This window comes from Rhinatrema bivittatum, chromosome 2, assembly GCF_901001135.1.
Source record: "Rhinatrema bivittatum chromosome 2, aRhiBiv1.1, whole genome shotgun sequence".
Classification (NCBI taxonomy): domain Eukaryota; kingdom Metazoa; phylum Chordata; class Amphibia; order Gymnophiona; family Rhinatrematidae; genus Rhinatrema; species Rhinatrema bivittatum.
Genome location: NC_042616.1, coordinates 44,087,373 through 44,100,838, shown reverse-complemented (window position 1 = coordinate 44,100,838; position 13,466 = coordinate 44,087,373). Strand labels below are relative to the sequence as shown.

General features: G+C 48.2%; 1 protein-coding gene across 2 annotated transcripts in view; it reads left to right on the top strand.

Annotated features, from left to right (window-relative positions):
* LOC115085946 (zinc finger protein 850-like) overlaps nt 1-13,466 on the top strand; it is a 53,664-nt gene that overhangs the window by 16,583 nt on the left and 23,615 nt on the right. The window contains exon 1 of one of the 2 annotated variants that reach the window (XM_029592497.1): nt 12,266-12,518. The exons of the other annotated variant lie outside the window; for it this stretch is intronic. Within the exon in view, the coding sequence (XP_029448357.1) occupies nt 12,495-12,518 (24 nt within the window). The 5' untranslated portion in view covers nt 12,266-12,494. Of the gene's footprint in view, nt 1-12,265; nt 12,519-13,466 lie in introns of those variants that run through there. 2 annotated transcript variants of the gene reach the window in all.

Genomic DNA, 13,466 nt, shown 5'->3' with positions numbered 1-13,466 from the left:
CTCACTACTTATGATGGTCAGATTCCTTTTCAGTATTATTCAAGATACTGAACTAATATGTACTAATAGAAGAAACCTAGGCCTCTATCGGGGCCACAAACACCAGCTCCACTGAGGCCAGGCACCTAGTGTGCCTGGCATGAAAATAAAAAATAATAAAAAAAAAAACCCCAGAAACCAAAATCTATGAGAGTTCTGCCAAGGCTGCACTTGGGTGACCAGCAGCAGAAAAAAAGAGGAAAGAAAAAAAAAAAAAAATGGGGAGGCTGTCACCCTGGCAAGAAAGGCTGTGGGGTTGCTCTTGCTTGTCCAAGGCACGACCCCGAGGCTCACGGAGGAAACCGAAGCTGAGTGTTACGTTTGCCTGCTTGTGGGCAACCCCCACGAGCTGGCGCACTCACCCCAAGCCGCCGATGCTCAACTCAGCCTCACAGTAGGGACCCATCCCGACGCTCCTCTCTAGGCACGTGCCTATATTGTAGGCCCCAAGGCAGGAACCTTTTCAGACAGCTTAGGGAGATGACTGCACACAGCCGGGTATTTAAATCCCAGCTGTGCAACAGACTGACGCCTCAGCAACGAGTTGCCTGCATCCCTGCAGTAGGGAGTTGCTGCTCCTGACCTCCCGATCCTGTGTTCCAGTGCCTGCATTGTCTCTCCAAGCCCTGCTTGCCAGGCCTGCCTCATCCTCCCCTTCCTGGTGTCCTCATCCTTCCAGAGTCTTTCCTGCCTGCTCTCAGACCAACTACTGGAACTGACCATAGACTGCACCCTGACTATTCCTGCTTGTCACCCGGCTCTGACCTCAGCCTGGACCACGACCATCCTTGCCTGCCACCTGCCTCTGACCGTAGCAATGACCGGGACTTCTCTCGTTACTACTCTCCACGAGGCTCACACCATAGTCCTGCCGGCTCCCCAGAACCTGAGGGCTCAACCTAAGGGGAAAGGGGCTGGTATAGGTGAAGCCCTAGACCAGTCTCGCACCAGCCCAGTCCCGCCAGTTACAAGGGCCTATCCTGTAGATTGAGTCAACGTCCCCACAGCAACAAGGGTCCACAAATATTACAGGTTGCTGAGGCCATGGACCCGGCGGTCATATCTTCACTTCAGGCCATCCCGGGCCTGGCCCAATGTGTTCTCGGTTTTCTGTGGACCCTTAGTCTGGAGGGTACTCACCAAGGAATAGTCCTGACGAACTCCTCTCCGGAAGGTGGAGCAGCAATGTCTAGAGAGATTCTAGACAAGTGGTAGCAAGCGGGAACAGAGTTCAAGCAGGATCAAGGCAGACGGCCAGTAAACAAGGTCCGGGTCTTGGCAGGGTCAGGACAGGTGGCTGGCAGGACAGAGTCCGTGTCCAGGCAGGGTCAAGGCAGGCGGCAGGCAAGGCAAAGTCCATGTCCAGGCAGGGTCAAGGCAGGTGGCAGGTGAAGCAGAGTCCGGGTCCAGGCAGGGTCAAGGCAGGTGGCAGGCAAGGCAAATTCCATGTCCAGGCAGGGTCAAGGCAGGCAGCAGGTGAAGCAGAGTCCGGGTCCAGGCAGGGTCAAGGTAGGCGGCAGGCAAGGCAAAGTCCGTGTCCAGGCAGGGTCAAGGCAGGCGGCAGGTGAAGCAGAGTCCGGGTCCAGGCAGGGTCAAGGCAGGCGGCAGGCAAGGCAAAGTCCGGTCCAGGCAGGGTCAAGACAGGCAAAGCAGAGAAGAACCAAGAAGCACACAGGAACCTTATTGCAAAGGCGTCTGTGGGAACCCAGGGAGAGGTTTAAATCTCCCTGGGTCTTGACGTCATCTTCCAGGGCCAGCCTGGACCACGCGCCGCGGCCCCTTTAAGGGGCGGGACTTGCCGCGCTCTCCCCGACGCCGTAGTAGAGATGCCGGGGAAAGCATGTCGCGCCAGAGGAAGGCCCCGCTCCGGAGCTCCGAGGGAGGTAGGGGTTCCTGGCCGAGGGCTACCTCAGCCAGGAATCGCAACACAATTAATCCAGGAACAACAGACTATCTTGAATTAGGTCACCATGGCCTTGGAAAAGCTGGCAATCTGCATGGATGCCATGACCCCAGCACCAGCTCCTCCTGTTGCAGTCGTTTCTTCCCCTAATGCCACTATGGTATCCAGGCCGGTATCCCAACTTCCAGTATCACCTCGCTATATGGGCAATCCTAAGGAATGTTGAGGTCTTCTGAACCAATGCAGAATGGATAATAGGGAAAAATAACCCATGCTGTAGTTACACAGTGTTAGGTTCCACATTAGGAGCTACCGCCCAGGAAATAGATCTAGGCGTCAGAGTGGATAAATTTTGAAACTGTCGGCTCAGTGTGCTGTGGCAGTCAAAAAAGCAAACAGAATGTTAGGAATTATTAGAAAGGGAATTGTGAATAAAACGGAAGATGTCATAATGCCTCTGTATCGCTCCATAGTGAGACCGCACCTTGAATACTGTGTACAATTCTGGTTGCCGCATCTCAAGAAAGATATAGTTGCGATGGAGAAGGTACAGAGAAGGGCAACCAAAATGATAAAGGGGATGGAACTGTTCCCCTATGAGGAAAGACTAAAGAGGTTAGGGTTGTTCAGCTTGGAGAAGAGACAGCTGAGGGGGGATATGATAGAGGTGTTTAAAATCATGAGAGGTCTAGAACGGATAAATATGAATCAGTTATTTACTCTTTCAGATAATAGAAGGACTAGGGGGCACTCCATGAAGTTAGCAAGTAGCACATTTAAAACTAATCAGAGAAAATTATTTTTCACTCAAAGCAAAATTAAACTCTGGAATATGTTGCCAGAGGATGTGATTAGTGCAGATAGTGTAGCTGGGTTTAAAAAAGGTTTGGATAAGTTCTTGGAGGAGAAGTCCATTACTTGCTATTAATCAAGTTGACTTAGAAAATAGCCGCTGCTATTACTAGCATCAGTAGTGTGGTATATACTTAGTTTTTGGGTACTTGCCAGTTACTTGTAGCCTGGATTGGCCACTGTTGGAAACAGTATGCTGGGCTTGATGGACCCTTGGTCTGAACCAGTATAGCTATTTCTTATGTTCTAATGCATTTCGAATTTCAGTCCAGCTTGTTCTCGGTGGATCACTCCAAGGTCCTCCACATCCTCTCGCTCCTTAATGGTACGGCGTTAGCTTGGGCTTCCGCTATATGGGAGAGGGAGGACCCCCCTGCTCCACAGTCTGCCAAATTTCCTTCAGCAATTCAGGCTTGTCTTTGAAGAACCTGGACAAACCTCTTTCCTGGCAGCCAATCTCCTGTAGATCATCCAAGGGACGTGCACCTTAAGCAAATATGCTATAGAGTTCCACACCTTGGCCTCCGAATTACGGTACATTGGAGAGAAGACAGTCTTATGACTATATTTTTATAGGGCCTATCAGGGAGGATCAAGGATGAGCTAGCGGGCCTTAGATGTCCCTGTCTCATTGGATCTCTCTATCTGGCTGTATTGACCACTGTTTTCAAGAGAGAGCTAAAGAGCATAAACCCTTGAGGTGACCGATATCCCTGGCACCACGGGTCCAGTAGCCTTTATCTCCAGCACCCACTTCAGATACCCAAACACCGGAGGAACCCATGCAACTGGGCAGAAGCAAACTTTCTCCAAAGTAGAGACTCTGCAGAAGATAGATGGGCCTATGTCTTTACTGTGCAGGCCGGGGACACATGGTGTCCAATTGCCCTGATAAGCAGGGAAACTGGAATGCCTAGGGTTGACTGGGGAGGCAACTCTAGGCTGTACCTCTTCCTTCCCTAATTAATTGTTCTGGTCATAATCACCATAGAGTGACCCAGTTTCATCTGAAGCCTTTCTCGACTCTGGAGCCAAAGGAAATTTTATAGACCAAGCTCTGTTCCTTCAACACCAGATTCCTACCACTCTGCTGAAGCAACCCATGAGCATTTCCTCCATCTATGGGGATTCTCTTCCTGGCCAACTCTCTGAGATGACCAATTCCGTGTCTCTCCATAGTGGAATTCTTCATTCTGAAACCTTCTCATTCCAAGTCATCCTGTGAGCCATGAATCCCATTATATTGGGCCTGCCATGGCTTCAGCAGCATCAGCCTGTGATCGACTGGAGCTCTCTGGAACTAACCCAATGGAGTCCTTCTATTACCACCTGTCTCACATCTATCCTTGAATTGTTCACCAAGCAGCATCGACTTTATCGAACTTCTTCCTGATAAAGTCCCTCCATGGGGAAGAGTTTACCCATTATCTTTATCGGAGACCAAGTCCATGTGTGAATATATTAAAGAAAATTTAGCCAGGGGCTTTATCTGGCCCTCCTCGTCTCTCACAGGAGCAGACTTTTTCTTCGTAGCCAAAAAAGATGGAACACTCAGACCTTGCATTGATTAAAGAGCCCTTAATGCCATTATAAAAAAAAATTGTTAACCACTGCCACTCATCTCTGAACTGTTCAATTGTCAGCAGGGTGCTAAAATCTTGCCTGCAGGGTGCTAAAATCTTCACCAAACTAGATCTCGGAGGAGCCTATAATGTTATTCACATCAAATAAGGAGATGAGTGGAAAACAGCCTTCAATACCCACAATGGACACTACGAGTACCTCGTTATACCCTTTGGGCTTTGCAACGCTCCAGCCATTTTAGAACATGGTCAATGAAATCTTCCAAGACATTTTTTATTCCTCCGTCATGGTCTTTTTAGATGATATCCTCATCTCCTCCCATTCCTTAGCTGCTCACTAGTGACATGTGCGACAGGTGCTTTAGTGACTCCGGGAACACCACCCCTATGCTAAACTCGAGAAGTGCCTTTTCAAACAGGAACAACTTCCCTTCTTAGGTTACTTCATTTCTCACACTGATCTCTTGATGGAGCCGGTGAAAAAGAAAGCCATCTTGGATTGGCCCCAGCCATTCGGCCTTTGAGCCCTACCACACTTCCTAGGATTTGCCAATTATTACCTCCAATTCATTCCTGGGTATTCCACCCTAGCAGCTGTGCTTACAGCTTTGACCAGAAAAGGGGCAGACACCCGAAATTGGTCTGAGGAAACCACTGAAGCCTTTCAGGAGTGAAAACATGCCTTCGCTCAAGATCCCTGCCTGTGACACCTGGACCCTTAACGTCCCTTCATTGTGGAGGTGGATGCCTCTACCCTCAATGTAGGGGCTGTCCTCAGTCAACACAATAATGAAGGGCCTTTGCTACCTTGCTTCTTTTTCTCCAGGAAGTTTTCCCTGGCAGAGAAAAACTACATGATTGGAGATCGTGAACACCTGGCAATAAAATTGGCTTTGAAGGAATGGTGGCACTTCATAGAGGATGCCAAGCACAAGATCACCATCTATATGGACCATAAGAACCTAGAATACCTTCAGCAAGCCCATAACTCAATCCCCAACAGTCTCAATCCCTCGCTGGTCTCTTTTTTTGTCAGTTTGATTTTGAACTTCGCTCAAAGAACCTATGGGCAAATGTGCTTTTACGTTCCTTCTTAACAGAAGATGTAATGGAAGCTCCCCGACACATCATCAGTCCTGCAAGTATCATCCTTGCTTCTGCCACTTCTGTCCCTGTGGGGAAGATGGTTGTCCCCAAGAGGCTCTGGGAAAGAGTGTTTAAAGCGGATGGGACATCCCAGAGTATCACGAACTGTCTGCCTCCTTCAAAGCCATTTGGTGGACCCAAGTAAAAAGAGAGATTTAAAAACTATGTGGATTCCTGACCTACTTGCATGCAGAGGAAACCTGTTCATGCCCGACCCTGGGGAGTGTTACAGCCATTGTGTTGTGATCTACTCCTCCAGGAGTTAGCAATCTTGTTATGATCTAACTCCTCAGAGGGGAGGAGCCAGCAATCTGTATGATCTCCGGGAGGAGTTAGCAATCTTTTAGGATAGACTACAGAGTAGCAATCTGTTATGAATCTGTTGCTGAAGACTCCTGATGGAGAAGGGAGTAGCAATCTGTTACCAGCGGAGTGCTTGAAGAAGGCACTCAGCTATAGATGAAGGTAGATAGGGGAATCCTTGGGCCGATGGCAGATGACTGCGTACCCAAGCCTAGCCGGTGGTCCCTCTCAGGATATCCAGGAGGATATCCTGAGAGGGACCACCGGCTAGGCTTGGGTACGGAGACAGACACAGGTAATTCTTTTATTAGACAGGAGGTAGAACCACCAGAGGTGGCAGTAGTGAGCTGATATGCCCGGCAGGGCTGAAGTCCCTCAGGTACTGGAACCACGATCCCAGGGTTGAGCTGTAGAGAAACTATAGATAGTGAGTAGACAGGGTATGCTGTGTTCATAGCCAGAACTGGATGACAAAACTCACATAAGGTCTTTAGGAAGCTCAGTAACTGGAAAGGGCTAGGCCCTCGAGGAGCGAGTACCTGGTTCCAGAGAAAGCTCTGGGAGAGCGATGGTAACTCACAAATGTCTGTATCTGTGATAGCTTCCAGGCAGTAGAGAATCTTCAGAGTGTTCAGGACCATGGGCCCTCGAGGAGCGAGTTCCTGTTCCTAGCTGCAATCTGAAATAGAGAAAAGAGAGCGAGGCTCCCGAGGAGCGGGTACCCCTGGTAAGTCTGAGGAGGCAGAGTAGCTTGGAAGAATCCTTGCTAACTCGATTAGTTAGCGAATACCGAGACCTTTTATATTGGAAGCGGATGACGTCAGCTCGGGGGATGCCCCCGAGGATACACGCCCTTGCTGGTACATCAATGGGAGCACGCGCGCGCCCTACGTCATCAGGAACATAGTGAATCCGCAGCGACTTGCCAGTCCAGGGACACAGAAGGAAGACGGCAAGAAGATGCCGTGGCTGCTAACCGTCCGTCAGGCCCGGAGGGAGTCGCCACAGAGGTAGAGAGGGCGGAGTGAGGGCATCGAGCAGCGACGGACGCAACACATTGCTAGCCCCCAGGAAACCCTGGATCCATATTTCGACAGAATTCACTGTGGATCTCCTCCTCTCATATGGCTTCACTGTGATGTAAGTCATAGTGGACAGATTCTATAATATGGCACATTTTGTACCTCTCACTAGGCTATCTTTGGCTCCTGAACTGGCTTGTCTCTTTGTCTGTGTTTTCAGATTACTTGGCCTACTAGCTCACATCCTGTCTGACGGGCATCCAATTCACTGCCTGCTACTGGAGAGCTCTTTGTCAAAAATTTGGCACTATCCTAGACTTCACTACAGCCTTTCACTCTCAGGGCAATGGGCAGACTGAGAGGATCAACCAGGTTCTTAAAACCTTAATTTGGTTGTATGTAAATAAGAGGCAGTATGACTGGGCCACTCTGCTACCCTGGGCAGAGTTTTTGCATAACAACCATGTGAGTAGTACCATTGGTTCCTCTCTGAAACACATCATTTACAGAACACATCCCTGGGTGCTACTGCCTCTACCTCTCAAGATGGGAGAATTAGAATGTATAGCAGTGAATGATGACTTAGACTTAATTGGCATCTCAGAGACCTGGAGGAAGGAGGATAACCAATGGGACAGTGCTATACCGGGGTACAAATTATATCGCAATGACAGAGAGGAGCACCTGGGAGGAGGTATGGCGCTTTATGTCCGGGATGGCATAGAGTCCAACAGGATAAACATCCCGCATGAGACTAAATACAAAATTGAATCTTTATGGGTAGAAATCCCTTGTGTGTCGGGGAAGACTATAGTGATAGGAGTATACTACCGTCCACCTGGTCAAGATGGTGAGACGGACAGTGAAATGCTAAGAGAAATTAGGGAAGCTAACCAAATTGGTAGTGCGGTAATAATGGGAGACTTCAATTACCCCAATATTGACTGGGTAAATGTATCATTGGGACACGCTAGAGAGATAACATTCCTGGATGGAATAAATGATAGCTTTATGGAGCAATTGGTTCAGGAACCGACGAGAGAGGGAGCAATTTTAGATCTAATTCTCAGTGGAGCACAGGACTTGGTGAGAGAGGTAACGGTGGTGGGGCCACTTGGCAATAGTGATCATAATATGATCAAATTTGATTTAATGACTGGAAGAGGAACAGTGTGCAAATCCAAGGCTCTTGTGCTAAACTTTCAAAAGGTAAACTTTGATAAAATGAGAAAAATTGTTAGAAAAAAACTGAAAGGAGCAGCTACAAAAGTAAAAAATGTCCAAGAAGTGTGGTCATTGTTAAAAAATACCATTCTAGAAGCACAGTCTAGATGTATTCCACACATTAAGAAAGGTGGAAAGAAGGCAAAACGATTACCGGCATGGTTAAAATGGGAGGTGAAAGAAGCTATTTTAGCCAAAAGATCTTCATTCAAAAATTGGAAGAAGGATCCAACAGAAGAAAATAGGATAAAGCATAAACGTTGGCAAGTTAAATGTAAGACATTGATAAGACAGGCTAAGATAGAATTTGAAAAGAAGTTGGCTGTAGAGGCAAAAACTTTTTAAAATATATCCGAAGCAGAAAGCCTGTGAGGGAGTCAGTTGGACCGTTAGATGATCAAGGGGTTAAAGGGGCACTTAGAGAAGATAAGGCCATCGCAGAAAGATTAAATGATTTCTTTGCTTCGGTGTTTACTGAAGAGGATGTTGGGGAGGTACCCGTAATGGAGAAGGTTTTCGTGGGTAATGATTCAGATGGACTGAATCAAATCACGGTGAACCTAGAAGATGTGGTAGACCTGATTGACAAACTGAAGAGTAGTAAATCACCTGGACCGGATGGTATACACCCCAGAGTTCTGAAGGAACTAAAAAATGAAATTTCAGACCTATTATTAAAAATTTGTAACCTATCATTAAAATCATCCATTGTACCTGAAGACTGGAGGATAGCAAATGTAACCCCAATATTTAAAAAGGGCTCCAGGGGCGATCCGGGAAACTACAGACCGGTAAGCCTGACTTCAGTGCCAGGAAAAATAGTGGAAAGTGTTCTAAACATCAAAATCACAGAACATATAGAAAGACATGGTTTAATGGAAAAAAGTCAGCATGGCTTTACACAGGACCATCCTTGTCTGCCACCTACCTCTGACCCTAGCAATGACCGGGACTTATTTTCTTACTACTCTCCATGAGACTCACAACTTAAGTCCTGCTGGCCCCTGCAACCTGAGGGCTCAATTTAAGGGGAAAGGGGCTGGTATAGGTGAAACTCGATCAGTTTTGCACCAGCCCAGTCCTGCCAGCTGTCAGGGAGGACCTACAGGGCCTACCCTGTAGGTTGTGTCAATCTCACCACAGCAACAGGGGTCCACAAACCGTACATTGAGCCTTAAAAAAGTTTCTTAACATGCATGTTGAAACTCCTGATTCAGCAAACTAATTGTATGCTAATGCAGTGGTAGTTACAAAATACACAGAAACCCAAAAAATCTGAGTAAAGAAAATGTTTAATATGCATAAAACATGGTTTCTGCATATTTATATGCAAAAAAAAATCATATTTTTTTGTATAGAAAACATGCCCAGTCTGAGGTCATAGTGAATGGTCCTGTGGGATCCAATGAACACCAGATGGTGTGGATCAGTATTAGAGTGCAGGCAGTGCTCTATTTTATTTATGGATTTATTTATTTATAAGTATTTGATATACCTTTTCAGCGCAGAAAACATTTTTGTACGTATAAATCATGCCTTGTTTGCAAAACATATTTTCTGCACATAAAATCCTGACTAAAATTCCCAGCACTGGAACTTCAGCTTTTGTCCAAAAAATAACATCAGCCCTGAAACTTTACTCCATCTCCTACTAGGCATGTTTTCTGTGCATTAGATATTTTTGTGTGCATAAATCTTATACTATATGCACACAAATGCTTGATTTCTTTGCATATAAATCATGAGAGCAAAAGATTTCTTTTTTCCTGTCAGCATATAGAAAAGGCTGATCACACATTTTAACTCCCAGTGTATTAGCATACCATTTGCTTACTGCAAAGGGAGTAAAATGTCTTTTTTTGCATGTTTTAAAACAATAGTTTTTCTGCGTCCCTTTCTTATATTGGGACATGGGGGTGATTGTGCATACCTTTTTTTTTTGCACAAACTTTATTGCCAGGGTAGCAAGGAGTTTTGTGCACACCAATATTCCTACAGATTAAAGCCTTTTCATGTAAATCCCATGCTAATGATGTGCAAACAAGTGCATAGTCTTACTTCATGTCTTCTGAGCACTGGAAACAACTTCTGGTCTGAGTGGAGTAAAGTTTTCAGGGCTGTTAGTTTTTAGGCTTAACCTGAAGTTTCGCTGCATTAAAGATTTTATGCACAGAAAATAAGATGTATATGCAGAAACCACGTTTTTATGCAAGTTACGCATTTTCTTTACTCACATTCTTGGGTTTGTGCTATTTTTAAACCCTCACTACATTAGCATACCCATTAACTAACAAACAGGTCGATCCAGTAAGGCCGCGGTAGAAACAGTGCGGTAGTGTCAGGCGCACCCTTCCTCCCCGCACGCACAGTTCTCTTCACTAACTCCCCGATACTCTCCTCTAATCGCATGCAAATGCATGCCGCGGCTTTAAAGCGGTAGGGAAGGGTTATGGCCGCGTAACCCATTTTACTGTATAGGCGCTTAATACAGCGCCTATACAGTAACCAGGGTGCGCTGGTACCTGTCATTTCAAATGACATTTGAAATGACAGGTACCAGGAAGTGTAAAAATCAAAATTTTTAAATACCTGTCGGAGGGCCGCGTGGGTCCAGGCGGCCGGCGGGATCCGGGGGGCCGGTGGTCGCGTGTTAAATCTAGGCCGCGGGCGGGTGGGCGCCTGTTCCGGGCGGCGGGGGGTGGACGCGCGTTAGTTTCAGATGGCCGCGTGGGTCCAGGCGGCCGGCGGCGGCGGGAGCCGGGTGGTCGCGTGTTAAATCTAGGCCGCGGGCGGGTGGGCGCCTGTTCCGGGCGGCGGCAGCGGCGGCGGGGGGACACGCGTTAGTTCGAGATGGCCGGCGGGTGGTCGCGTGTTAAATCTAGGCCGGGTCCGCACAGGCGCGCATTCACTGCCGGTGGGGGCTGCCTCTCCCGGCAGTGAATGAATTCATTCATCCAGGTGGAGGAGCCGGTGGCGAAAGCAGCCGGCTCCTCCGCCTGGATGAATGAATTCATTCACTGCCGGTGGGGGCTGCCTCTCCCGGCAGCCCCCACCGGCAGTGAATGAATGAATGCGCGCCTGTGCGACCCCTGCGATTCGGCGCTCAAGGCAGTCACATGCCGTGACGTCACGCCTTGAGCGCCGAATCGCAGGGGTCGCACAGGCGCGCATTCATTCATCCAGGCGGAGGAGCCGGTGGCGAAAGCAGCCGGCTCCTCCGCCTGGATGAATGAATTCATTCACTGCCGGTGGGGGCTGCCTCTCCCGGCAGCCCCCACTGGCAGTGAATGAATGCGCGCCTGTGTGACCCCTGCGATTCGGCGCTCAAGGCAGTCACATGCCGTGACGTCACGCCTTGAGCGCCCAATCGCAGGGGTCGCACAGGCGCGCATTCATTCATTCACTGCCGGTGGGGGCTGCCGGGAGAGGCAGCCCCCACCGGCAGTGAATGCGCGCCTGTGCGGACCCGGCCTAGATTTAACACGCGATCGCCCGCCGGCCATCTCGAACTAACGCGTGTCCCCCCGCCGCCGCTGCCGCCGCCGCCCGGAACAGGCGCCCACCCGCCCGCGGCCTAGATTTAACACGCGACCACCCGGCTCCCGCCGCCTGGACCCACGTCGGCCGCCTGGACCCACGCGGCCCTCCGACAGGTATTTAAAAATTTTTATTTTTTCTTCTGACAGGTTTTATGTGTCCCACATCATTACATTTTCTCGATCATCTCTGTATCGCTTTTTTTTTAAATTGTGTTTTATTGTTTTTGAGTATCTTAAGCGGTGTCGATGGATTTATTACTAGACTCACAGTCCTAACTCCTACTAGGGGGAGGCGGTAAACTAACACGTTACGGCCGCGGCAAAACAGTGCGTTACTAATGAGAGAACCTGAGCGCGCGTTACGGTATCGGAGGGGAATAGCTAATTCCTTCATTATACAGCTAATTCGTTCATTTACATGCCGGGTGCGGGAAGGGTTACGCGTCTGTTTTAAGAAGCGCTACAGACGCGCAAAACTGGAGACTGTATCGCTGGTTTGCCTTACGCGTCCGAATTGTGCGCAGCGAGCTCGTTACAGACGAGAAATCTTCAACTGAACTTTACTGGATCGAGCTGTTAATCGGGAATTTCTGCAAACTTAAGAATCTGAGTTAAGGTTCCGTTTCTGTTTCCTCCGCCCTACTCTCCTGTGACATTATCAGTGTGCGCCAGGCAGGAGTTACTCTGCTTCTGTGCAAAGAGTCAGACACGGAAGGGGAAAACGAGACTCTTTCCTGTTTGCAGCCTTCCCGCTGTGGTTCCCTCTCTTCCGAGTCTTTCCCCCCAGCGCTGCAAAAGGCAAAGCACTCAGCTCTTCCCCAACCAGAGAAAGAGCCCTCAATTCATTTCTAATCCTGAAAGTAGAAAAAGCAGAAAGGAAAAAATGCCTGCAGGAGCCTCAGCTCAGGTAGGAGATTGCCCCAATTTCCTGCCCTCTCTTTACCAGAGTTCATACATGTCTCGATTATGTGGATTTTCCATAAATGGAAAAATGCTTATTGTATTATTTTGCCCCCACCTATATATCCAGAAAAGCTCTTATGCATGCTTTAAAGGGGTGTTTATTCCCTCCTCCACGTCCCAGTGTATTGGGAGGAAATATTTAAAGCAATTTATTTCCTTCAGTTTACGAATTTCATTTCTTCCTAAATGACCCAAAGTTATGTACTCAGTTGGTAATGAAGAAAAACATTTCCAATTGATGTCTAGCAAAAAAACAAAAAACTCTACTGCCAAAATTATTAAAATGACTTCTAGATAACTATCCAAAACAATTTCAGTGAATTCCAAATAACTTTTTTTTTTTCAATATACATTTTTGAGTGATTCAGGAGGAGTTAGAGTAAGCTGTAAAAGGGGGCTGCCAGAAGGTAACAGGCAGAGCACAGCTAGCTTCCAGTAAGGGAAACACTACAGACAGCTCCCATAAGGGACCATCAGGAGACTTTAGGAACAGTAGTTAAAACAGGAAGACTATAGTAGCCAGGAAGGCAAGAAGAGGCAGGAGCTAGCTCCCACACAGGGCAGGCAGTTGGCTCCAGGTGCATGGCCTCTTTCCTATCCGGGACAGTGACAGAGGGTAGCAGTCCTGCAGAAGCCATGGGCAAGAGAGAACGGGAAGAGACAGACCCTTGTGGACCCGTTCCCACCTCCTGTCCTGTGCAGCTCAGTCACTCTTCCCACTCCTTACTCCTGAGGGAATTCTGCAGAATGCAGAGTTTCATCAGAATTCTCCCCTCCCGCAGATTTCCCCTTCACTTTGCAGAATCCAGCGCTTCCAGGCTACACAGTCAGGTTCGCAGCAATAATGGCTCTGCAAGCCCTGCCGGAAGAGGAAGAGGCTGCCCAGAGCCGT